Raw genomic sequence first — 27,874 nt, forward strand, 5'->3', positions numbered from 1 at the left:
GGTGGAGCGAAGGAAATCTGGGATGCACGAGAGGCTAAAATTGGAGGATCGCAGAGATCATGGAGTATTGTAGAGCTGGAGTATGTTGCAGAGACAAACCCTCAGTTCAGTGTTGATCAAGGTTCCCCTCACAACTGAAGATACTTTGCATTGTACAGTGACTGTATTCCTGCTCCAGATATATTTGATCGTTTACACACGTGCTTTCTCTCTAAAGTTGATCCGAGAGACACAACAATGTCACTGTGACCAAGGAAACCATAGTACGAAGCACGAGCGGAAACTCTGTACCAGATGTGAAGTTCTCTTACAATCAGATACATTGAGAAGAATTATGGAGCAAGCCTTGTGATTTCTTTGCCCATTTGGTGCCACTTAGGGTAGACGTGGAGAAGATGTTTCCACTTGTGGAGGGAGACCAAACCTAAGGGCCATTAATTATAGGATAGTCACCAATAAATCCAATAGGCAATTCAGGAGAAACTTCTCTACCTAGAGAGTGGTTAGAATGTGGAACTCGCTACCACAAGGAGTAGTTGAGGTGAATAGCCATAGATGCATTTGAGGGGAATCTGGATAAGTACATGAGGAATAGAAGGATATGCAGATAGGGTTAGATGAAGTAGGGTGGGAGGAGGCTCGTGTGGAGCATAAACTCTGGCGTGGACCAGTTGGGCCAAATGACCTGTTTCTGTGCTGTACATTCTATGTAATTCTATGCAAGTGATGTGCTGGTGGTTGATCAGCTCCACATGTTATAGCTTTGAACTTGGATACACTCGTTGCTACATTGAAGAAAGAGAAAGTGACTTGAATTTGTATGGAGACTTTCACGTCCTCGGAATGTTCAACGGGCTTCCCAGCCTCTGGATTACTGTTGAAGTGTAGTTACCTTTGTTATGTAGACAAACACTATGGCCAATCTATGGACAGCAAGATCCCATAACGAGCAGTGAAATGAATGACCAGTTGACCTGTTTTTGGTGATGGTTGAGGGATGACTATTGGTCAGGATCCCGGAGCTCTGTGGATTGGGATTTTTTTTTTATTCGTTCATGGGATGTGGGCGTCGCTGGCGAGGCCGGCATTTATTGCCCATCCCTAATTGCCCTTGAAAAGGTGGTGGTGAGCCTCCTTCTTGAACCGCTGCAGTCCATGTGGCGAAGGTTCTCCCAGGATTTTCCAGGAGCCAATGTTGCCGGTAAGCCACGACTCCCTGAAGCCCAAAATTGCCCCCCCCCCCCCCCCCACCCCCCTGGGCAGTGCAAACTTGGAAATGACCACCCCCCCCCCCCCCCCACTCTCCCACCAGAGTATTGAGTTTGGCAAGGCTAATTGTGGCAGTAAAGTCCGTTGTTTCGATAGTGAGGTAGTGGCATTTGGGCAAAGGGCCATTGATGGGGAGGGGAAAATTGAGGGAGCCTGGAGGAAACTGCCAGTGGATGTAATGAAAACACATCACCTGATGGACCATAAAGCAAATGCATTGATTTTCTTCCCTCTGGGGGAAAAAAAAAACCAGGCCAGTAAAATAAGCAACGCACTGATGTCTATTTATAAAATATCAGCCTACGGGAGGGATCACTTATGGTAACCAAAATAATTCCACTTCAGTGTACAATGCAGAAAGCCAGATATAGTTGCGTTGTAAAATGTGTGGGTATCTCAGAGAGAGTAGACAAAGGGTGCTGTGCACACGTACCAGTAGACTTGCTTCGCGTATGAGCAAGTGGACTTGTTTTGCACAGGAGAACAATGTGTTCCAAAATGCTACACCCCACCCTCCCGTACGATGCTTCACTGGGCAAAAGATAGGAAATCCCCCTCCTCACCCACCCACCCAGAGACATCAACTGCTTGTTAATTTGGAGGGGAAAAAAAATGTGATTCAGTGGACAGATTTGCAGCCTGAAGTGAAACTGGAACCACACGCAAACCCAGAAGATTCCCAAGTGCTGAGTTAGCTGGTCTCGATCACAGTGATCAGAAAGTGTGCTCCACATGCCCTTGGTGGGTGGGGGTTTGGAAAATCAGCCATCGTTACCGCTTTTGATTGCTATGCCCTGCCTGCGTGTGTGTGCGCGCGCACGCGTGTGGCAGTTGGGTGAGGTTCAGGCTTTGATGCCCCGTCCGTGACCAATTAGTGCTCACTTTATTTTTTTGCCACGAAGAATGGGCATTGGGTGAGGCACCAGAGGGTGGCTGGCCTGCTCCTGTGGAACTGTGGGTGAGGAGTGGGGGGTGATGCGAGGAGAATGATTGCATGAATCGAGTGCCCAAGTGGAATAAAAAAGCTCGAAACTGTCATAAGTTATGGTACCGCGTAAGGTGGAGTGTGTCTAACAGCAGGAACACATTTTGAGTTACGCTCTTGGTTTAACCTATAATCTGAACTTCTTGCTTTGTTATGGAAGTCAAACAACACATACTGAAAAGGCAAGGAATTTGGGGTTGGCTGGAATGTAGCATTTAATGCATCAGGAATCCCGTCAGGAATGCAGAAATAATTTCTCTGTTCCTGAAGAATTCCGTGCTGAGAATTCCTCAGAGGTGATGGGAAGCCAGCCATTCATCTGAAGGGATTGAAATGTTTTACTTCTTAATTGTTGAATGTGTATTTCTCTCCCCCGCCCAACCCCGGTAGAATCTTTCAAAATATTTTACCTTCCAATTTCCCCTTATTTGAAGAGTGGCTAAGGTTTCTAAGCAATCGCCCTCCAGCACGATGGCTTTTCTCGAGCCTTAAACACCCCAAGGTGCTTCACACAGGAGAGAGACAGACCGAGAAGCAGCAGAATTGGGAGAGCCCATCAAAAGCACGACCCAAAAAGAATAGGTTTGGAGAGATTTTTTTTTTAAAAGCTGGAAGGGAAGTAGGAAGGAGCTGTTCAGGGAGGGAACTCCAGGGGAGGTAGGATCTCAATGGCTGAAACCGTTTGTTTGATAGGCGTGTCTCTCACTGTTGAGATGCCTGGTACATCATTTGTATCGAACACAAAGGAAGAGTTTTTGACGACTCAAAGCTCCTGGAGGCCTACAGCAGCTCACGAATCATGGTCAGTCTGGCTTCGCCATGCACCTTTGGTACTTGGGTATGGACTCTTTACCCTCATGAAATTTTCTTGGCTGCATTATAGTGACACCACTATTCCCAGCCAGAATGGAGTTGATTGGGTAATTAACCCATCAATCATGCCCGGACACTGCACTGCTGTAAATGACTGTGATTGATTTTACGCACATAATTTGTATTATGTAACTATCCTCCACTCACTGCATTTTGCTGGTGAAATAACCCTGCTTTTATCGGGAGACTTTGCTGTAGTTCGTAGAGACTCTTTTTAAATAGACTGTTTGCTGTGAGACCTGCCGTAAGTCCCGCCTCTCCTCCAACTCATTGGCTGACACAGTGGTGTCAATAGTTACCCTCAATTTTCTTTGGGTCTGTAAGGGTGTGACCAAATATCTCCTGACACTTTTGGGATCACTTGCCCTGTTGAACGCATGCTTTTCTGGGACTTTTCCCCCCAAATATAAAGGACTTTATAAAATGGAAATAAATTCTCGCAATTCTGCAGGGCTGTTTGTTCACTCTGTTGCCACCCCCTGAAAAATGGTTGTGGATTCTAGGCTGACACAGTGCCATTGTACTGCAGGAGTGCTACATTGTCTGAGGTGCCTTCCTTCAGATAAGATGCCAAGCTGAGCCCCCGTCTGCCTAGTCAGAGATCCAGCTGGATGACACTATTGGAAGAAAATCATTGAGCTCTTCAAAAAAAAAACCCAGATTATCTGGTCATTATCACATTGCCGTTGTGGGATCTTGCTGTGCGTAAATTGGCTGCCACATTTTCTGCGTTACAACAGTGACTACACTTCCAAAAAGTACTTAATTGGCTGTATGGTGCTTTGGGATGTCCTGAGGTCATGAAAAGTGCTATATAAATGCAAGTTCATTCTTTCTTTCTCTCAATGCCTTGGCAACATGTCTCCCTCAACCAGCACCTCTACAAGCAGATTAACTGGTCGCTTATCTCATTGCTGCATGTGTGCAAAATAGCTGCCAAATTTCCCTAAGTAGCCATGATTTCACAAGAAACCTCTTTGCATATGAGGCGTTTGGAGCTGTTCGTGAGAGATGTGGTAGGATGCTATGCAAATGCAGGCACTTTTGAGTGAAGGGAAGGCTATATTTTCTAATTCGAAGTCTTTTAAAGTGGTTCCTTCCCTCTTGCACTCTGACAGCTGAGCTCTTTTGTGCAACGGGGACAAGAGCATAAATGCATAGGATCTGCCCTCCATGCTTGCTTCATTGAGCCTGGTGGTACATTGAATTGGGGCCACATTTTCGTGGGTCTGTTATGCTGCTGGCTCCCCAAAGGTCTGGCCGTTTGCAAAATGGGCTCTAGTGATAGAGAACTGCACACATAGAATGTACAGCACAGAATCAGGCCACTCGGCCCAACTGACCTATGCCGGTGTTTATGCTCCACACGAGCCTCCTCCCAGCTTTCTTCATCTCACCCTATCAAGATATCCTTCTATTCCTTTCTCCCTCATGTACTTATCTAGCTTCCCGTTAAATGCAGCATAGCATCATTGGTTCTTCTGCACTGTCGTAGTGACTTTATTACCCAGTGTTGAGCTGAGGAAATGTAATGTGTACCTGTGCTCAACACTTGCTGAGTAGAAGAAATAGCTGCTTTTAAAAATAAGTAACTTGGGCCCAGGGGCTCTGAGATGGGATATTTTTACAAAGACCAGTTCCTTTTTGTTTCAAGAACTGCCCTAAATCTGTCACCTTTCTAAAACTTTTTTAAAAATCTTTTTGTTTTTCCTTTTAGGGTTATTTTCTGGTTAAGATTGTCTACTATTTCTAGTTGTGGTTGCACTCTTTGGAGAGCGACAGGCCAGACCCGTGTCCTGCACCCACAATCCCGCCAATCGTTGTAACTGGTCACCGGGGGGGGGGGCACCAGGGCTGCTGGACTCCAGCTTCTGTCTGTCTGTCTCTCTTTCTCTCCCATCTTTACTCTGCTGGTCGACATACTGTGCTCAATACGGCCACTCGAACTTGCTTCATGTTCACTCTGTAGTGCTGAGTGTTATCTATCAATATCTGTTACCATCAGGAAAGACTAGACTGGGGCTCTTTTGTCTAGAAAAGACTGAGGGGTGACCTAATAGAGGTCTTCAAAATTATGAAAGGGTTTGATAGGGTAGACGTAGAGAAGATGTTTCCACTTGTGGGGGGAGACCAAAACCAGGGTCCATAAATATAAGATAGTCACTAATAAATCCAATAGGGAATTCAGGAGGAACTTCTTTACCCAGAGAGTGGTGAGAATGTGGAACTCGCTACCACAAGGAGTATTTGAAGCGAATAGCTGGATAAGTACATGAGGGAGAAAGGAATAGAAGGCTATGCTGATAGGGTGGGAGGAGGCTTGTGTGGAGCTTAACACTGGCATAGACGAGTTGGGCCGAATGGCCTGTTTCTGAGCAGTAAATTCTATGTAATTCTATCACTGCCTTTCTAATAAAATGCAGCAATAGGTTCGTAGAATTCACCTTTGAATTACTAGGATATCTTGATAATGCATTTTGGAGTTTATCAGAACAGGAATTGACCTGAGAGAATGGGGCCCAATTTTGATCTGTGACCTATTCCTTTTACGTTGGTACTTCTGCCGGTGATGGCACCTTCCGATTTGTCGGAGCCGAACCCTGTCCCTCGAAGTCTGTGACACAATTCTTGAGACCTGCTGCCAGAGATGGCAGAAAATACTGCCCCTCCCCCCATCCCCCCACCCCCCACATATTATTGACACTCTCGGTAAACCCAATAAAGTATGTTGTGGTGCATCGCAAAGAAAAAAACTGGGAGATCACCACTCAAAAGGTTGTGGGTGCCTGGTAGGATGTTGCTCTCCCACCACACCATTACACCGCCGTGCACTGACTGCTGCTCTGAGGAGCTGGATGGTGTACCAGGGGTTATGTAATAATCCCGGTGGCTGCAAAACCATTGCCTTCATTGTTAGAGGGTCAGGAATTTGTGGTCTCTAGAGAAATGTAGGCCATGGCCGCAGTTATTGGTTGACTTCTTACGAAATTGACGGGCAGGAGAAGATCAGCTAATCCATCGAGTCTGACCCACACACCATGATGGCTGAAGCTTCATAACTAAACACTTCCTCCCTCCCTTTCCCACCACCCCCCCCCCCCCCCAATCCCCCCCACCATGTAATCTCCAGGGAGAGGCAAAAAAAAGAGGAAAAACTTAGGGCTAGTAAAGGAAAAAATTACACTGGAAAATTCCTCTCCAACCTCCTCAGGCGATTGAAACCAGCCCAGGATAACACGTGGACCACGCATTATCTGTAAAGAAACTTACCTTTAATAAATACACTTGCCTTCTAGGCAACATATTTACATAATGTTGACTTGCCGCACTTAGTGTGAGAATCTGATTCAATTATGGAACCCGACAAATCCTGTTGCATTTAACTTTTGGTTCCAGTGAAGTACACTCTGAAGATCTATTGTCTTCAGTACTGAAGGCTTATATTTCTGTCTCATGCTCTCGTGTCCCATTGACTTTAGCCTGATACCGTCGGCAGCACCGGCATCCATAACGGAGAGGTAACGTCAACCAGGCCACACCGCTGACTCTGGAGGCACTGAGAGCCACCAGAAGCACCGCCATCGCTGGCAGCAATCCAAACCTCGCTGGGGGCCCCTGGGGGTGGAGGGGGGGGGCGAATCGTTCACATCCACCTGACGGGGCCTTGGTTTAGCGACTCATCTGAAAGACGGCACCTCCGACAGTGCCTCAGTACTCCACTGGAGTGTCAGTCTAGACTTGGTGCTCAAGTCTCTGGAATGGAGCTTGAACCCACAACCCTCTGACTCAGAGGCGAGCATGCTACCCACTGAGCCACGGCTAACGCCTGCACAGGGTGGTGCAGGTACAGAACAGACTGCCCGGGAGACAGTGGAGGTGGATAATGTTGACAAATTCAAGTGAACTAGACAGGTATTTGGCAAAGGATATGATTGAGGCGTAGGAGAGACAAAGTAGTGTGTTGGTATTGTTCGATCTTTAGGACTAGCCAGATGGATTGCAATAGTCCATTCTGGTCCTGGACATTTCTAACGTACATTGGTTAGAAACAAAAGGCTACTTTATGTATTTTTCAGACACCATCTCCCAAAGCCTTGGTTTCCTGCAGCAATGGCCATATGGAAGATGCTGCATTTTGTTAAACCAGCCGCTAGGAAGCCCCTTTCCTTCCCCCCCCCCGCCACCCCCAACCCCCTGGGGTCTTGGGTCCTGCCACCTGTCTGTCTGTGCTGCGCTGGTGCCACCCATATCCTGACTCGCACCAAACCCCGTCGCCCCTGTGCTCGTTGACCTACATTGACTCCTGGTTCGACAATGCCTCGAAGTTTTAAAAAAAAAATTCTCATCCTTGTGTTCAAATCCCTCCGTGGCCTCGCCCCCTCCCTATCTCTGTAACCTCCTCCAGCCCTACAACCCTCTGAGAACTCTGCACTCCTCCAATTCTTGCCTTTAGCGCACCCCCGATTTTCATCGCTCAACCATTGGCGGCCGTGCCTTCAGCCGCCCTAGGCCCTAAGCTCTGGAGTTCCCTCCCTGAACCTCTCAGGCCTTTTCTCCTTTTAAGGCGCTCCTTAAAACCTACCTCATCTGCCCTAATATCTCCTTGTGTGGCTCGGTGTAAAATGGTGTCAGATAATGTTCCGAAGCGCCTTGGGACATTTTACTACGTTAATGGCGCTGCATTAATGTAAGTTGTTGGCGGCAGTGCATTCCGGGAATTGCCCTTTGATGATGTCATCATGTCTATGCCTCAGCCCTGGATACATTTTGTGCATCGTAGCGTCACTGGTCGATGACACCATGGTGCAATTTGATCGTACTGGTGCGGTGGCCAATTTGTAATGGCGTTGCTTCACATACGCCTCCTTGTGTCGCTGGTTCCCCGGGAGACCCTGGTACGAATAGGAGAGTGGTTCTAATGGGCCAAACCTGGTACATAAAAGGCTTTAAACTTGCCAGCTGTGGGTTTGCACCACTGTGCGTCGCCCAGTTTTTCTGGTGCTGTGGGAACAGGTCTGCGACATAAACAGGGTGGGTTCCAAAGCAGTCGGCGCCTCGGGCTGTATTGCAGAACCACTTCTTGAAACAACTCTGCAATATAAAGAGAGCATTAATCCTTGCTTGGTGACTTAGTGAGTAGTGAAGTGCGTTTAAATTCTGGTTGCAGAGCAGGGTCGTGACCCTCCCCTATCTCCTCTTTCCTACTGCATTGTGACCTCTGGCTAGAATTTTGTGTTCGAAGTCTTGCTCGAGATTTAACCCTTTAGCGCCCACAGCAGCCAAGAACTCTGATCCGTTCCAACTGGAAATAATGGCATTTTCTTTTTGAAATGTGGAGGGCAAAGAAGATGCAGGATTTTTGCCAATCTTGACAAATTCTGTACATCTTCGTGTTTCTTCCTGTCGAAATATTTGCCAAGATTTATTCAATGAGCTGCTGGAACAGGAACTGAAAGGAGGGTCATGTTTTGAGTAGGTGGGCTGCTCAGATGAGACGGATTTGAAGAGTGGGCTTCTATTTTATTAGAAGAGCAAGAACTTTGTCCTTAACCAACCCTACCAAAAGCAGATTCATTGTTCATTCATCTTAACTGCTGTTTGTGGGATCTTGCTGTGTGCAAAGTGCCTGCTGTGTTTGTCTACATAATAACGCATCAAAATAATTAATTGTAGGTGAAGCACTTTGCCATGTTTGAGAGACTTGATTGATAAGGTGCTGTATAGTGTGTTTTTAACACCTACTTCATTTAGAAAGAACTAAAATGTACTTCAGAAAATGTCTGCTCATCTACAGCACCGATTTAAGAATTTATCAATGATGCTGTTATCTGAAAATCATGACAGAAATTCTTCTGGGTACATGCAGCAGATTCATTCTCTGCAGAGGGTAAAGATCTCGTGCCCTGGCCGACATTCTCCCCCCCCGCTCAACAGGCTAAGACCGATTTTATCTGGTCATTTTTCTCATTTGCCGTTTGTGGGATCTTGCTGTGCGCAAACCTGACTGCCATGTTGCCATGATGACTGCACTTCAAAAAAAAAATAATTCACTGGCTATGAAGCGTTTTGGGACATCTTCAGGACATGAAAGGAGCTATATTAATGCAAGCTCCTTTCTTGCTTTTCTGTGGCAGATCAGGAATTGGCTGCTGTGTTAGTGGCTAAACTCTTTGATATTAAGACATTTCAAAGAAAGAACAACGACTTCCATCTATATAGCGCCTTTCACGTCCCCAGGAGGTCTCAAAAAGCTTCACAGCCAATGAACTGCAGTCACTCTTATATCTTGGCAAACACAGCAGTTAATTTGCACAGAACAGTAGTCCCACAAACAGCAAATGAGATAAATGACCAGTCAATCTGTTTTGGTGGTGTTGGTGAAGTATAAATGTTGGCCAGGTTACTCGGAGGAATCCTTGCTCTTCAAATAGTGCTATGGGATCTTACAAGTTCGATCTTTCAAACAGGGCCTCGATTTAATGTTTCGTCCAAGAGAAGGCGCCTCCAAGAGTGTAGCATTTCTTCGATCCTGCACTGAAGTGTCAGCCTAGATTATGTGCTGAAATCCTGGATTGGGGCTTGAACCCACAACCTTCTGACTCAGTACGCAAGAGTGCTACCACTGAGCCAAGCTGACGCTTAATTTCCTCTTACTGCTTCAATATCATTACACCATCAGAGAGCCACATAAACATTTTGTCCCCATTAGTCACTTGGTTGTGGGTTTTCTAGTCACAATGTGGGTCAGCGGGATTTATATGTAAAATCTGCACTGATCTTAATCGCAAGTCCTTCACCATCTGGTTTGTGGAGATGCCACAACCCTGATTCATTCCGGCTCTTTTTGTTAAATTGAGAGATGTCGGTGAAAGGTCAAGGCCCACAGTGCAAGGACCTGCTCTTGGCCCACTATCTGCCTGCTTCAATCCACTAAGGCCTAGATTTCTCTTGCATCCTTTTGATTTCTGTTTTTCCAACTTTCTGCTCTCTTGAACGCAGTGACCTGTGACGATAAGTCACGGTGCCTCGTCCAGCTGACAAACCTTCAGTGCGTGCTATTCAACCACGGAGAGCATTGCAGCTCTAATCCTGCCTCCATGTAGCATCCAACCAGGTGCACTCCTGGATAGCGGTCAGGAGCGGAACTCTGGGTGACTTTTCCTCCCTTTCTAGCCCAGAGTCGCTGAGGTCAAATACAGAACCTCTACCAATGCTCTCTGTTCAAGAATATCAATATATGGACTGGGGATTGAGCCTGGGATTTTCCTGGTCTGTATAAAACTCAGCTCTGTGTTCAGTACGACACTCTGCAATTGAGTCATTGGCGTGCTCGTTTTTCATTCTCTATCTCTATATTTCCTTGAACTAAATGTGAACATGGTGTCAGCTGTGGCTCAGAGGTTGGCACTCTCGCCTGTGAGTCAGAAGGCCCGTGCGTTCAAGTCCCCACTCCAGAGACTTGAACCCATAATCCAGGCTGACACTTCAGTGCAATACCGAGTGAGCGCCGCACTGTCGGAGGTGCCGTCTTTGGGATGAGACGTTAAACCGAGACCCCGTCTGCCCCCTCGGGGGACGTAAAAGATCCCATGGCACTACTTTGAAGAAGTGCAGGGGAGTTCTCCCCGGTGTCCGGCCAATATTTATCCCTCAACCAATATCACTAGAACAGATTATCCTTCATTGTCACATTGCTGTTTGTGGAATCTTGCTGTGTGCAATTTAGCTGCCGCCTTACCTACATTACAACAGTGACTACGCTTCAAAAAATAGTTGATTGGCTGGCTGTAAAGAGGTTTGAGTCATCCTGAGGTTGTGAAAGGCACTATATAAATGCAAGTTCGTTCGTTCTTAAAGGCTGTCTCCTCAGAGCAAATGGCCCTTAGTCCATTCAGTGAGTAAACGTTGAATTGAGTTCTTTAACAAAAGACTTCCATTTCCATTTAATATGACTCGCCAGTCAAGGGAAATGACCTCCACTCAGTCCTGTGGTAATCCACTATGATGAGCCTGATGTCCTGTGATATCAGGGCGTCTGCATCCTCTTTCTCAGTTGCTCATCAAGTCTGTGGCGTGACGTGGACACGAACCCATCTCAAGCTGTGATACAGCCTGTCGGCACAGATTCAGATTTAAGTTGACACGAGGCCCCGAGGTGTGAGTAAACCTGTTAGCACCAGCCTGTGTCGCATCTTAATCAGTTCGCACTTCAGTCTTCAGTGATCACTAATGATTTTACAAGTCTGCAGGATGCGTGAAGAGATTTAGTTGTCCAACCCTTTCAATAACTTCAACAAAAAGTGGAAATATTTATAAATAGCCATTCTTTGCCAGGATTAAAAACCCTGAAGGAATTAGCATTCAATGTTAAACCATGCTTGGAGGACAAGTTCAGTGGGGCGTCTTTATCCACGGATTAGAACGATGTTGAGATTGCGGTTTTCTTATTGTTGGTGTGTAGAATTAAAGAATCTTACAGCACAGAAGGAGCCCACTCGGCCCGTCGTGCCTGTGCCGGCTCTTTGAAAGAGCTGTCCAATTTAGTCCGACACCCCAGGTTTTTCCCTGCAAATTAATCCTCTTCAAGTACATGTCCAGTTGCCTATTGAAAGTCCCTATGGAATCTGCTCCCACCACCCTTTCAGGGAGCACGTTCCAGATCTTAACAACCCTCCGTTTAAAAAAAAAATTCTCCTAATTTCCCCTCTAGTTCTGTGTATGGGAATGATGCACTGAGTGGTCATGGTTGGATTGGGATTTGAATGTGATTGATAGATCAGGGTATGTGTGCAATGGGAATGGCATGTAGGGATTGTACGCTCTGATCCAAAATTGGTTTATCTACACTTGACTAAACTGGTTAGTTGTTTTTTTCCCATAGGAGGATAAAGTTACAGTGATGGGTTTGTATGAAATGAAATGACTTGCTCATTGATTTTGGCTGCAAAGAGCTTTAAGACCAAGTTAGTCGGCAATTTAAAAAACGAAAATCAATTTGTACAAGTCAACTGAGCTGCTGGGGCTGGAGGTGTTTGCTTTAATCTTTCTTGCCACGGGGCGCTCCGCTCACAGAAGGTGAGAAATTATTGTGACTGATTGATTTCTAGCGAGGACTGAAATGGTTTTGAACTGGTGTTGGGAGGGGGAGAGGGAGAAGCTGGTGGAAATGCTTGGACAGGCCTATCTGAACAGTCAGTCTTTTCTCCCCCAGCCTGGTTTTATTCCTGTTCCTCCCAAAGTTGCTGACTTGTCCTGGGGCACAGTTCACAGGCGCAGAAGGCCTCTTAGCATTGGTGGCTGCTCGTTGAGTGTGATTCCATTCTAACACTGTGCACTCTTCCTGTCTGATGGGGAAGAGTTGGTGTATAAGCCTTTCAGTGTATCTTGTCCTTCTCAAAGTCCAGCTCAGTTGGAGGAGAAATGACGTCTGCAGTACAGTTTCCGACAATGCAACAGTGACTACACCTTCAAAAATACTTCATTGGCCATGAAGCACTTTAGGACGGCCTGAATTCGTGAAAGGAGCTATATAAACGCAAGATTGTTCTTTAGAGTTGACAGCCACTGATAGGAATATTTTTTGTCAAAGTCATCTTTTGCTATCCTGACATTGCTACTGTATTTAGGTTCATACCAAAGGGATTTGGGTCTGATCGGTCGAATAGAGGCAGCTTGCTTCAATGGTGGTACAAAACGGGAGGATTGTTTTGTAAATCATTTTTCAGTTTTTTTTTTTCCCCCCCCCCACCTCTCATGAAGATGCTGACGCGTGTTGGGGTCTAGTTTCGTGGATGCTGGCAGTCCTCTGATACCCAGGCCCAGCGGCCATTCTCCACGTGTGAGAGTAGATGCCTGCACTCAAGTTCCAGGCAGTTAACATGTAAAAATGGGTAACAAGCTGATGATTTAACTGGATAGCGGTCAAGGAGGCTGGGGACAAAACTCTCAAACACTTCCCTTTTTTTTGTCCAGAGAATTGTAAACAATTTTACAACACCAAGTTATAGTCCAGCAATTTTATTTTAAATTCACAAGCTTTCGGAGGCCTTCCCCCTTCGTCAGGTGAACGATGTGAAATGAAATCCTCGAAATGAAATCGCATTTATAATTCACAGAACAATGCTTGGTGAGTACAGACAGTTTTTTCAACTGCCCATTGCCAAGGCAACAAACTGTCTGTACTCACCAAGCATTGTTCTGTGAATTATAAATGCGATTTCATTTCGAGGATTTCATTTCACATCGTTCACCTGACGAAGGGGGAAGCCTCCGAAAGCTTGTGAATTTAAAATAAAATTGCTGGACTATAACTTGGTGTTGTAAAATTGTTTACAATTGTCAACCCCAGTCCATCACCGGCATCTCCACATTTGTCCAGAGAGGTTGAGGACAATGGCTGCCCTAGCTGAAGTCAGCTATGCCAGCACAGAACGGCAAAGGAACCTAGGACCTTTGGGTCCATGAGGTTCAGGGCTGTGGTGGGCAATGCCTTTACCCAGTCAATGGACTTTGACAACCTGCCATCCGATTTTTTTTTTCCCCTCGAATTCCTGCAATTACCCCATCTACCCAATTTGGTCTCCCCAAATTGCGCATCTCCTGAAGTGGTGTGACACAAAGCACGCAGAGCAGCACGGCCAAAGGTTAGATCCTTGATCTGCATGGCATTAGCTGACCTGAACCAGGACAAGCAGTGGTCGTGTTGCAATTAGTCTTGAGGCTCCCTGGACTAGGGTCTGGAAACGGGCACAGTGATGTCATCGCACAATCAGTGGCTTGGAGTAAAATTGTTAAGTAGACCCTGCAAATGGATGCCGATGGTGGCTTTGGAAGGAGCCCATTTGTAGAGAAGGTGGGTGGATACAATGGTGAGAAACTATTAAATGTTGATGTTCAGAGAGACTTGGGTGGCCTCGTACAAGAAACACAAAAGGTTAGTATGCAGGTACAGCAGGCAAATAGGAAAGCAAATAGCATATTGGCCTTTATTGCAAGGGGGTTGGAGTGCAAGAGTAAGGAAGTCTTACTACAGTTGTGCAGGGCTTTAGTGAGACCTCACCTGGAGTACTGCATACAGTTTTGGTCTCCTCATCTAAGGAAAGATATACTTGCTTTGGAGGAGGTTCACTAGATTAATTCCTGGGATGAGAGGGCTCTCCACTGAGGAGAGGTTGAGTAGAATGGGCTTATTCTACTCGAGAAGAATGAGAGGTGATCTCATTGAAACATTTAAGATTATTAGGGGGCTTGACAGGGTAGATGCTGAGAGATTGTTTCCCATGGCTAGAGAGTCTAGAACTAGGGGCATTGTCGTAGGATAAAGGGTCGGCCATTCAAGACTGAGATGAGGAGGAATTTCTTCACACAGAGGGCTGAGAATTTTTGGAATTCTCTACCCCAGAGGGCTGTAGATGCTGAATCAATGATTATATTCAAGGCTGAGATAGATAGATTTTTGGACTCTAGGGGAATCAAGGGATATGGGGATCGGGCAGGAAAGTGGAGTTGAGGTCGAAGATCAGCCACGATCTGATTGAATGGCGGAGCAGGCTCGAGGGGCCGTATGGCCTACTCCTGCTCCTATTTCTTATGTTTTTATGATACGCTCTGCAAAATGGGGCTCTTCTGAATGTAAAGAATTGCTAATAAGGTGAGCAGTGAGGTGCATTCTGTGCGGAGAATACCTGCCAGTATGTGCAGTGTTAAGCATGCTTTATTAAAATGCAGGAACAACTGGCTCATTGATTGTGAGCCTTCTGGGCAGCCAGTTAACATGTAAATAGGCAACAAGCTGACGATTTAACGGTCTGTAGCAGACACTGTTGTTTAAATGGGCTGTAAGAATAACCTTTTTGTGCAAGTGCAGTCTGCGTGGATGAGGCATGAAGGGCTGTTCGATGCTTGGACTTGTTTGTTTGTTTGTGTGTGTGTGTGAGCTTATTATCTATCCAGAAAAATTACTGTGGCAATTTAAATAATTGGAAAAATGTAAATACAGTTGCCACCCATTGAATCAATCTGTTTCTTGCAGGCAAAAGATCTCCATGAGCTGCTTTTTATACTGGTCTTTTTATTTAGATCTCAAGCCTGGTGTTCGACTCCTAGCTTTTGTGTGATTTAATCCGATTTAGCCTGATGACAGACCCAGTTTTGCTCGGGTCCTATAGTCTTTCACCAGGCAAGGAAAAAATGATTTAACCACATTCAAACCAGAGGCCAGGGTTCCAGGATCTGAATTAATAGACCCACATAAAAGCAGTTATAGACCACCTACTTCCACTGCTGTAACATGGCTCGTCTCTGCCCCTACCTCAGCTCATCTGCTGCTGAAACCCTCATCCATGCCTTTGTTACCTCCTAGACTTGACTATTCCAATACTCTCCTAGCTGGCCTCCCATCTTGAACCCTCCATAAACCTGAGCACATCCAAAACTTTGCTGCCCGTATCTTAACTCGCCCCATGTCCCATTCACCCATCACCCCTGTGCTCACTGACCTGCATTGGCTCCCGGTCTGACAACGCCTTGATTTTTGAAAATTCTCGTCCTTGTTTTCAAATCCCACCATGGCCTCGCCCCTCCCTATCTCTGTAACCTCCTCCAGCCTTACAACCCTCCGAGATCTCAGCACTCCTCCAATTCTGGCCTCTTGCGCATCTCCGATTTTCATCGCTCCACCATTGGCGGCCGTGCCTTCAGCTGCCTGGGCCCTAAGCTCTGGAATTCCCTCCCTAAACCTCTTCACCTCGCTCTCCTCCTTTTAAGACGCTCCTTAAAACCTACCTCTTTGACCAAGGATTGCGAATACAAGCTGCAGACCTGGTTCTCAACCTATAATCTAGGCTGAGATTGCAGTGCAGTATTGAGGGAGTGATACATTACTGGAGTTGGCACCTTTTGGACAAGATGTTAAACCGAGTCCCATTCCGCCTGTTCTGATGGTTCAGGAGGACAGTAAAGATCCCATGCCACTATTTGAAGGAGAGCAGAAAGTTCTCCCAGCCAACAAGACTCTCTCAACCGACACCACCGTTGATAGAACATTTCCGTTGACAAAACAGTCAATGCACTTCAAAATAAAAAGTACATCATTGTGTGAAACATTTGAGATATTTCAAGGTGCTGAGGTGATATTAAATCATAGAATCTTACAGCACAGAAGGCGGCCATTCGGGCCATTGTGCCTGTGTCGGCTCTTTGAAAGAGCTATCCAATTAGTCCCACTCCCCTGCCCTTTCCCCATAGCCCTGCAAAATTTTTCCTTTTTAAGTATTTATCCAATTCCCTTTTGAAAGTTACTATTGAATCTGCTTCCACCGCCCTTTCAGGCAGCGCATTCCAGATCATAACAACTTGCTGAGTTTTTAAAAAAAATTGTCCTGGTATAAACTGGGCGACATGGACATGTTGGGCCGAAGGGCCTGTTTCCATGTTGTAAACTTCTATGATTCTATCTCCCCCCCTGGCTTTGTTGCCAATTATCTTAAATCTGTGTCCTCTAGTTACTGACTCTCCTGCCAGTGGAAACAGATTTACCCCATCGACTCTCATCGAAACCCCTCATAATTTTGAACACCATTGTTAAATCTCCCCTTAACCTTCTCTGCTCATAGGAGAACAATACCAGCTTCTCAAGTGTCTGCAAATAACTGAATTCCCTCAACCACGGTACCATTCTGGTAAATGCAAGCATTTTTACTCCACAGTCTGTTGGGTGTTCCTTTTATCCCGTCGGCAGCACTTTCCGCGTTGTAAAAGAAGCCATTTAATTCCCTGCCCCTCAAAGCCAAGCTCTGCTGGGAGGAAATGTGAAATAACCGGCATAGTCCTCTGCGTTTGCAGTGCCGTGAGTGTGGTGGGGCTTTGGCCAAAACCGGAGGAGGTCCAAGTGGCAAATGCAAAGTTGCCACACATGCTCGGTGACTCCTTAGTAACTGTTCATACTCTTGAATTTCGTCCTGCAGCGCGAACGAGCCAAATTCCTGGCAATGGGGGATTCCAGCGTATAACAACACAAACCTGCATTTATATCGCGCCTTTAACATAGTAGAACGTCCCAAGTTGCTTCACGGGAGCGTTACCAAACAAAACCTGACACTGAGTCACATAAGGAGATATTAGGACAGGTGAGGTAGGTTTTAAGGAGAGAGAAGGAGCACATCCGCCAATGGTGGGGGTGATGAAAATCGGGGATGCGCAAGAGGCCAGAATTGGAGGGTTGTAGGGCTGGAGGAGGTTACAGAGATACGGAGGGGCGAGGCCATGGAGGGATTTGCAAACAAGGATGTTGATTTTTAAAAAAAAACAATAACCGTCTACCTTGGCGATGGGGAGCAAGTCTTTTTTTTAAACCTGTTTAGTTGGCTTCAAAGGCCAGTTTCCGGCTGATTGAGAATCCAGATTTGAAAGGTTGGCTCGGTCACATGGCACATTTACCTGTGCCAATATTTTCTTTTCGTGCGATGTTCCAAAAGAAAGTCTGCAGTGCCTAGGTGAGTGCCCTGGAGAACTGTTGGGATGTTCACATGGATGAAAATTGGCAGAATAAACATGTAATTGAGCAGAAGGAATTTTGCCGATTTTACCCTGCGTAAGGGCGATTTTAACTATTTAACAGAGCATTCTGTAAAACTCGCTAGATAGCAGCACTCGCGCCTCGGAGTCAGAAGTCTGTCAGATTCTCACTCTACGCCAGTACTTTGCACGTAGACCAGGCTGATGCTCCAGTGCAGTACTGAGGGAGGCCTGCGTTGCTGTCCTTCAGGTGTGACATTAAACTGAAGCCCTTCTGCTTGTTCCTATGGATCAGATGGATTAAAAAATCTCCAGTCACTATTTGAGGAAGAGCAGGGAAAGTTCCCAGCCTCCTGGTCAACACTCGTGCTTCAATCAGCCTCGACCAAAAAAAAACAAGATTAACTTGAAGGAGAGAAAGTTTACAGGGCTGTGGGGGAAAAGAGCAGGGAGAGTGGAACTAATTGGATAGCTCTTTCAAAGAGCCGGCACAGGCATGATGGGCTGAATGGCCTTCTGTGCTGTATGATTCTCTGAACTTTGTGGGATCTTGCTGTGCACATAATGGCCATCAGATTTGCCAATGCAACGGTCACTGCACCTCAAAGTTTTTTTTAAATTATTCGTTCATGGGATGTGGGCATCGCTGGCGAGGCCAGCATTTATTGCCCATCCCTAATTGCCCTTGAGAAGGTGGTGGTGAGCCGCCGCCTTGAACCGCTGCAGTCCGTGTGGTGAAGGTTCTCTCACAGTGCTGTTAGGAAGGGAGTTCCAGGATTTTGACCCAGCAACAATGAAGGAACGGTGATATGTTTCCAAGTCGGGATGGTATGTGACTTGGAGGGGAACGTGTAGGTGGTGTTGTTCCCATGTGCCTACTGCCCTTGTCCTTCTAGGTGGTAGAGGTCGCGGGTTTGGGAGGTGCTGTCGAAGAAGCCTTGGCGAGTTGCTGCAGTGCATCCTGTAGATGGTACACACTGCAGCCACGGTGCGCCGGTGGTGAAGGGAGTGAATGTTTGTAATTCAGTTCATGACATGCTTTGAGCTCTTGTATCAATGGAATTTTTAATCCGCTGCCATTCATACCCAGTGGGAAGTGTGTTTTCATCCTGTGCTACAGTCCTTTTTACCCACAGAGCATTGGGGAGCTTAACCTTTTATTCAGAAACCTAGACGCTTTTGTGCTGGTTTACAGTTCGAGACTGTTAGAAGCACAGTTCACGTAGGATGTTATCCAGTTTACGTGTTTTGCCTCAGTGTTTATGCAAATTGCACTTGAAACCTGAATTATTTTGAATAAAAGAAAGCAGGAAACAGGGTCTGTGTTGTTGTCGACAGTAAATGGCATCCCACTATTTTGCATAAACAGGCTATGGATAAGCAGGATGTTTTCTTTACCTCATTAATTGGCTGCTGCTTTCATGTGCTGGACGCCCATTGAGAATTGAAACTGTGACGCCTCATTTAGGCTATGTTGCCTCGCCTCTGAGTCAGAAGGTCGTGGGTTCAAGTCCCACTCCAGAGACTTGAGCACAAAATCTAGACTGACACTCCCAGTGCAGTGCTTGAGGGAGCGCTGCACTGTCTGAGGTGCCGTCTTTCGAATGAGACGTTAAACCAAGGACCTGTCTGCCCTCTCAGATGGACGTAAAAGACCCCACGGCGCTATTCAAGGAAGAGCAGGGGGAGTTCTCCCTGGTGTCCTGGCCAATATTTATTCCTCAACTAACGCCTAAAACAGAAGATCTGCTCATTTATAAACTTGCTGTTTGTGGGATCTTGCTGTGCCCAAATTGGCCGCCACATTTCCTACATTTCAACAGTGACTACACTTTCAAAAGTACTCCATTGGTTGTAAAGTGCTTTGGGACATCGTGAGGTCATGAGAGACGCTATATAAATTCAAGTCTGTCTGTCCTTCCGTCCTTCTTGTAGGGTTAATATTTCAGGTGTTTCCTGGAATACTTGAGGTTGGACACCAAAAAAAAGAACACACTTCAACAAACGTCAGTAAAAAGGATTATCTTCACATACCATTTGCTCAGCTTCACAGGCGCGATGTTTCTGCTCCGCTCTCCTCTCCGTAGCTTCGCTGGGCTTCACTTGCAAAATTGAGCCCCACAGAAAGCAGACGTGCGGGCCGAGCTTTCTGTCTGGATGCTGCACCAGGTTCACATGACAAAAACCAACTCTTCTCATCGGCCCACGTTTTGACATGGGTCGCTGATGCTCTTGAAACAATGGAGCTGGGCTCGTTGACACCATGTCCCTCCCACCTCTAACCGCCCCGTCCAGTCAAACAGTCTTTTTTCTCCCCCCATCTCCGATATTTTTATAACTGATAAACAAAAGTATTCAAAGGAAATGGGGAAAACAAACACTCTCTTTGATGCTCCTATGATTTTTCTCTGCCTTAGTGTCCAGGAGATTAATCTTTAATTTCTGGAGACCCCAAGACAATCCTGGAGGGTTGGCAACCCTCTGTAGCACTGGTTTCAGGAGAGTACTGCGCTATCAGCTTTCTGGTGCTACACTTTCACTTTTTCCATCTGTCAAAATGAGAAGTCTTTTTGGTTTGAAATATTTTTTTTAAAAAAATTATTTTCATTTATGCTGCGTTACTGGCGTGACATCTGTTTGGATAACATCTAAAGTTCCGTTATTTTGACATTGCTGGGTTTGTTGAAATGATTGAACGGTCAAAGACCCAGGGCCGGCTTCCCTGGAGGATTGTCGACACTGAACTCTCGCTGGGTCAGTGAGCAATTCAGCCCATTCACCTGGGGCCTCCAATGCTGCTTCAGACAATCTTGTTCAGGCACTCTGAGAGCTGTAGCCTTACCTTGTATGGGCATGATTGTCCCTCGTGTAAATTTGTGTGAGTTGATGAATGGGCACGCTCAAGATTGGAAACGACCTAAAAATATGTTGCGTTTCCGTTGCCTGCCCTTTCTCACCAGTTGCTATATAAAGGTGTTATTGAAGAGTATGACTTGTTTTCTGCTAATTTTGTCACCGTACCTGACTGCCACATAATACCTTCCGGGTGAGAAAGGAGGTTGTCCCAGTCTGGAGATTCCAGTAGCGTTGCTGTACTCTGTAGTGCTACTGATTTAAACCATCTGCTTCAAGTGGGCCGATTTGGACTGCATTGGTTCTTCTCCCCTCCCCGCCCAGTTGTAGTAACCAAGGATACCTCGGTGTCATGTTGAGGTCTGCACAACATTTCAACTAAACTTGCCCAACTGATAGGGTTGCCAACCTGGAGTCTCCAGGAATTAAGGACTATTCTCCGGAACACTGCTGCGAGCCTTTTGGGCATTAAAACATTGCGTATTTTTAAAAATTGTCTTTTATAGCTAGTGAACAAAAGTGTTCAAAGGGCTGTTTGACTCATCCAATCGGGTTGCGAAGAGTCTGTTCACTTTCCAATTGGCCGTGGGAAGGCTGTGCACCATGAGGATGGGCGTGTTGGGCGACCAATGGCAGGTTTGTGGGGGCAGGTGGTCATGTGATCACACCTCCAGGGATATGTCCAACCAGAGTTTGCAACCCTACCAACTGATGCCATAAGACCGGGTTGTGTTTTGGGCAAAGTCACCATTGTCTGGGAAGGATGTATGAAAGAAAGACTTGCATTTATATAGCACCTTTCACGCCCTCAGGGCATCCTCAAGCACTTTACAGCCAATGAAGTTCATTTGAAGTGTAGTACCTATTGTAAGGTAGGAAATGTGGCAGCCAATTTGCACACAGCAAGGTCCCACAAACAGCAATGTGATAATGACCAGATAATCTCTTTTTTTTAGTGATGTTGGTAGAGGGATAAATATTGGCCACGACACTGGGGAGAACTCCCCTGCTCTTTTTCGAAATACTGTCATGGGATCTTTTACATCCACCTGAGAGGGCAGACGGGTGTTTTGGTTTAACGTCTCATCCGAAAGATGGTGCAGCACTCCCTCAGCACTGTACTGGGAGCGTCTGCCTAGATTATGCGCTCAACTCTCTGGAGCGGGACTTGAACCCACAACTTTCATGACTCGAGGCGAGAATGCTACCCACTGAGCCACGGCTGACACTGTATGAAGGGAAGGAATATCAAGGCTATTGCTGAGGGAGGGGGCCATAGTAATATGGGAGATGCAACTGCAAGTGGTGGTGGTTGTTGTGGGGGCAGCCAGACGTCATTACCGCTGGTACTTTGCCTCCAGAGAATCAAAGCATCCCTGGAGGCCTATGCACCATCTCACTCGCAACGCGATGCTTCCTCCACAGGCAGTACTGTGCTATTAATAGAGTATTAAAGTTGACATTTTGGCTGGGCCCTAAGCATCTGACTGCTTGAGTTATTGAGTTGTTACTGACGCCCTTTAAATTTGAACTGAAGACGTGCAGCACTGAGGAAGTGCCATGGTCACTGTGAGCCTTGAAGTGAACGACGCATTAATGTTATGAGTGAGATTGTTTTCAATCAGCAAAATGAACTAGACTGAATCCAACAACAACTTGCATTTATATAGCACCTTTTTTTACGTAGTAAAACATCCCAAGGTGCTTCACAGGAGCGTAATCAGACAAAATTTGACACTGAGCCTCAGAGATATTTAGGACAGGTGACCGAAAGCTTGGTTAAAGAGTTAGATTTTAAGGAACGTCTTAAAGGAGTGGAGAGGTTTAGGGAGGGAATTCCAGAGCTTAGGGTCTGGGCGGCTGAAGGCACGGCCGCCAATGGTGGAGCGATTAAAATCAGCGATGTGCAAGAGACTTTACTTGGGTAAAGTCCCCCCATTTAATATTTATCCTCTCTTTTTCCTGACATCTGTAACGAGGCTTCTATTAGTGCCCCATGCTGCTGATCTGTGCTAGAGGCTGTTTGGGCATAACATCCCCCTTTGAATTTTGTAAAACAGAATGAAAGAAATGAATTTGTTTTTAATTTAAAAATAACTTTGTTTCTTTTAGGAAAAGCACATCTAAATGCAAACAATTTTTAATCATAACAAAATTAGTATGTGATGTGCAGGTTTAATTATTCTCGTCAATGAATGTGGTTAGGAAGGCAGGTCTCCAGACTTGTGCACTGCTCAATCCAGTATTCAGGTCTTGTTCTCCGTGGGCTTCTGGCACAGGTTCGTTAAATGTGTTCTTGACCCTGTGCAATGTATTGGCTGTCAAAAAGCTAATCACAGTGAGTGGAGGGGGAAAAGTGACTCTTTTAATAATAAAAAAAAAACTGTCCTTGAGAGATACTGAATATTAAGCAATAGACCAGTTCTGCTAAAGTTCTGACCTGTCTGGATATTGAATTAATTCTTCCAATATCCTATTCAGTATGGCTGGGTGGAAATTTTCAGTCTGCGGCCTGGTTAGGGTTGCTAACTCTGGTTGGACGTATTCCTGGAGGTATCATCACAGAACCTCCCACTTCCAGTCCAGCCCCACCCCACCCCACGCCCCTGCCATTGGTCACCCAACACATCCATTATCTCAGCGCCTCGCCTTCCCACGGCCAGTTGGAAAGCGAACAGACTCTTTGTTACCCAACTGGATGATTCTTGACTGTGGGTCAAACAGCCTTCCCCCCCCCACCTCCCCCAATCTCTGATCACCTATTAAACAAAAGTGTTCAAAGTAAATGGGGAAAAAAATTTACCACCCCTATGATTTTTCTCCGGAGATCAATTTTTAATTCCTGGAGACTCCAGAACAAACCTGGAGGGTTGGTAACCCTAGTTGGTCCTGGTTGGCAATGCCTAGTAGTAAATATAGAAATAACAAAATGATTGTCATATTATGCAAACAGGATGACTCTCTGCCCGGTGCTAATCACTCAGGGAGAGGTTGTATTTCTCACCCTGTGGTGTTCCAACAAGCTGATCAAACAAATCAACTTCAACATTCATTTACGTTCATCAGAGCTGTTCAAATTTACTAGCAGATGTCCTGTGGTGATGCCCGCGGTGAGTCGGAAGGTGCATCATTTGTAAACACAGTCGAAGCGGCAACCAGTACGGTAGCAATCAGCAAATTTAATAGTCGAGTATTGCTAATCACACACAGCAAACGAGGCAGTGAGTACACAAGATGGGTATCGCCCCAATTCTTTGGAGAGCAAGGGACCACAATTCGCTAAGCTGTCTGATCCTTTGTGCTAAGAATATAGGAACAGGAGTAGGCCATTCAGCCCCTCGAGCCTGTTCCACCTGACTGACTGCTCCTGCCTTGCCCATCCCTCGAAAGGCGGCTCTTATATACCCCCAGCTCCATCAGGTATCCACATGACCATGACATAATCTGCCCTCAGCCAATCAGTGCCACTGTAGCCAATTTTACCCATATATGGACAAGCTTTCATTTTGTGCCTCCTTGATTCTTTTCAACAGTTTCAGTCATTCTGGTGCCCTACAAACTACAGTGTAACAATTTAAAATTACATGTTTTATAATGACAAGGAGTATTCCACCATGTAATTGGCCATGTGCTGCTCAGGGCAGCTGTGTTTAACCGTCCTGACTCTGCGAGATCCAAGTGTTGGGTGTGCTTTGCGAGAATGTACCGAGCAGGGGCCTGGACTTTCCTGGCAGGCGGGGAAAGGACTTGCTTTAGCGCTCGCTCTTGCGTGGTTCCTGATGTCCAGTTAGAGTAGCAACAGGAGAAACTCTTTTCCCCCGATCGCCTGCTCTCCATTTAAGCCAGAGAACTAGGGTCGCCAACTCTGGTCGGGTGTATTCCTGGAGGTTTCATCACATGACCTCCCGCCTCGAACTGCCCTGCCCCCACATTCCCTTCATTGGTCCACCCTCCAGGCACACTGCCTTCCCACGGCCAATTGGAAAGGGAACAGACTCTTTGTTGCCCAATTGGATTAATCTTGACTGTTCGTGAAACAGCCTTTTTTTCCCATCGCCAATATTTTTATAACTAATAAATGAAAGTGTTCAAAGAAAATGAAAAAAAAACACAATTTATTTTTATGCCCCTGTGATTTTTCTCCCGGGTGTTGCTCGCAGCAGTGTCCTGGAGACTCCAGGGCAATCCTGGAGGGTTGGCAACCCTACTGGGGGCTTGTTGTAGGGAGATAGGAAATACAGTAAAGTTCTTTTTTTATATATTAAAAAAAACAGGATTGCACTACTGACCTGGCGGTGTACGCAGCCCCGGATTGGCGGTGTACGCAGCCCCGGATTGGCGGTGTACGCAGCCCCGGATTGGCGGTGTACGCAGCCCCGGATTGGCGGTGTACGCAGCCCCGGATTGGCGGTGTACGCAGCCCCGGATTGGCGGTGTACGCAGCCCCGGATTGGCGGTGTACGCAGCCCCGGATTGGCTGTGAGCAATTTTTACCCGGCAAGATTATTTTTCCTCCTTTTTTAAATTGCTTTTGCAAGTCCGTGCCAGAGCTTGGCCTCAAGTCTTCCTTGCGCGATGGAACTGTTTAATGGGTCTGGGCAACAGATAAATGACCTGTGATCACAGAACCATGCTGAGTGACTGATTTACCCTCTGCAGCATTTCCACACTCTGTGTGTGCAGCAATCAAACCTGAAGCAAGCACTTTCCACAACCATTTGAAGTGGGAATTTCCAAAGCAATGAAGAAAATAGAAAGAACTTGCATTTATATAGCCTCAGGACGTCCCAAAGCGCTTCACAGCCAGTGAAGTACTCTCTAAGTGTAGTCACTGTTACAATGCAGGAAACGCAACAGCCAATTTGGACACAGCAAGCTCCCACAAAGAGCAATGAGACAATGACCAGACAATCTGATTCAGTGATGTTAGTTGAAGGATAAATATTGGCCCAGGACACCAAGGAGAACTCCACTGCTTCTCTTCAAAACAGTGTGCTCAGGAAATGTAGTGTTGGGCACACCAAGGCCCGCTTTTAGAATACTAGGGTTCTGACGGTCTTTGGAGCATCAGCCGCGGCTCAGTGGGTAACTCTCTCGCCTCTGAGTCAGGAGGTCGCGGGTTCAAATCCCACTCCAGAGACTTGTGCACAAAATCTAGGCTGACGCTCCCAGTGCAGTACCGAGGGAGTGCTGCACTGTCGGAGGTGCCGTATCTGAAGCAGGAGCCGCAGTTTCCCTCCCATCCCCCAGCTTGGAGGCGCCAAGACCAGTGATTGTGTTCCACCAAGCCTAGGTTCAACTATTTCGGTACCGGCCTGGTTTTTTGTGAAAGAGATTGGCTAACTGTCTTTATTTTCCGCTCCATCCTCTTAGGTCCAATACAAAGAAGATTTTGAAAAGAACAAAGGGAAAGGATTCAGCGCCGTGGCCAACACTCCTGAACTTGAGAGGATCAAGAAGAACCAGGAATTGGTCAGCAATGTAGGTATCATTACTGGGGCCATGATGTGGGCCTGCAGGCTTTGCTCGAAAGAGATGGCTATTGTGCGTTCTTGATGTTAAGCTGTGGTATTGTCTCATTTCCTAAGTCTGAAAGCAAGGCTGAGGCATTGTTGGGAACTGCCCAGTCATGTACTGGTAGCACATAGAATTACACACAAAGCATCCTGCTGATGATTGGAGCCTCGTCCTCTACAACTTCAACAGCGGAATTCCCCTCTTGCTTTCTCCAGCAGGTTTCCACTGGCCTGATGGCAGCTGTTCAAGATGCTGCCATTTTTCGGAGACTGAGCTTTGACGTTCTCTGTATTGTAGCTGCAGGGTGATGATCGAACAAGAGTTAAAGAGCACGGAGCGCAATTTATCAAAGTTAATTTAAAAACTATATTCTTTTAAGTCCCTTAAGCTATTCGTAGAATCATAGAATGATAAAGCACAGAAGGAGGCCAATTGGCCCATCCTGCCTGTGCCGGCTCTTTGAGAGAGCTATCCAATTAGTCCCACTCCCCCGCCCTTTCCCCATAGCCCTGCATTTTTTTTCCCTTCAAGTATTTATCCAATTCCCTTTTGAAAGTTACTATTGAATCTGTTTCCACCGCCCTTTCAGGCAGCGCGTTCCAGATTGTTACAACTTGCAGCGGCAGCGAAAAAAAAAGTTCTCATCTTCCACTCTGGATCTTTTTTTGACAATTATCTTAAATCTGTGTCTTCTGGTTACCGACCCTTCTGCCAATGGAGATAGTTTCTCCTTATTTACCCTATCAAAACCTTTAATGATTTTGAACACCTCTATTAAATCTCCCCTTAACCTTCTCTGTTCTAAGGAGAACAATCCCAGCTTCTCCAGTCTCTCCACATAACTGAAATCCCTCATCCCTGGTACCGTTCTGGTAAATCTCCTCTGCACCCTCGCCAAGGATTGCGGGGGAAGAATTGCCCCCGGTGTTTTTAAAAGCTTGTTTTGAAGTAATGGCGTTAGTCCTTGAAGAATTCAGCCCTGAAATTGTTCTTATTTACGGAATTGCTGTTTTAGACGGAATGTGCAGTGATATGCTTCACACATGCAGTTTGAAATATTCGGTGACCTCCTTGAAAACCCACTTTGCAATTTACCAGTCGATCAATGCACGTCCCAGCGGCCATTTCCTCATCTAACGCTCGTTAGTTTAACACTGGAGCATCTGTGAGACGGCTAAAGTAAAATCTGACGGTTGTTTTTGTTACTGAGAAAACTAGGTGAAGGGCCGAGGCCCACAGGAGACAGCGCCAAGGTTGAAATGAGACAACAAGGCAAATCCAGAAACACGGGATTAGATGGAGCTCGAGTTTGTGGGAGGGAGGGAGAGGCTGAGGTATGCAAGGAATTCGATCGTTTCGCAATCTTGGGATAGAACGAATTGCAGTGAGAATGCCAGAAGGACGTGTGTAGGACAATGTATTTTGGAACTTAGGAGCAGCAAGTGTGGGAGAAATGGCCATAGCAGTAGCGATTTAAAATGGAAAGGAACGAGAATGGGCTGGAACGATTGTGATAACTGGAACTGGCGCACCCGAGTCCCAGTAAACACACACAGTGTATTTGGCAGGAAATCCAGTATTGTCCCGCAGGTAGTGGGTGTGATTTGGAGTACAGTGAAACTTTATGCTTGGATTAATCATTTATCTGGGCTTATTGCTTGGAGTTTGGCTAACCTCCAGGGCTGCCCTGTTTCTCAGTTAAGGATGTATCCCTGCCTGTGCTCCAATTGACAGTAGTTTAAACAAGTAAGATTCGCTAATAATTTGCCGGCAGCGGAAATTGTTAAAGGAAGTGATGTTTGGGTATGTCGCTGGGCAGCTCTTCAATAATTATTCCAGTGTGCGAGGCGCTACTAAACAATG

At 46.2% G+C, this 27,874-nt stretch overlaps 1 protein-coding gene across 1 annotated transcript in view; it reads left to right on the forward strand.

The window, feature by feature from the left end:
- lasp1 (LIM and SH3 protein 1) overlaps positions 1–27,874 on the forward strand; it is a 121,385-nt gene that overhangs the window by 71,318 nt on the left and 22,193 nt on the right. Inside the window, exon 4 of the mRNA XM_067968791.1 lies at positions 25,868–25,975. Coding sequence (XP_067824892.1) covers positions 25,868–25,975 — 108 coding nt within the window. The remainder of the gene's footprint in view (positions 1–25,867; positions 25,976–27,874) is intronic.

This window comes from Heptranchias perlo, chromosome 30 (genome assembly GCF_035084215.1).
Source record: "Heptranchias perlo isolate sHepPer1 chromosome 30, sHepPer1.hap1, whole genome shotgun sequence".
NCBI lineage: Eukaryota > Metazoa > Chordata > Chondrichthyes > Hexanchiformes > Hexanchidae > Heptranchias > Heptranchias perlo.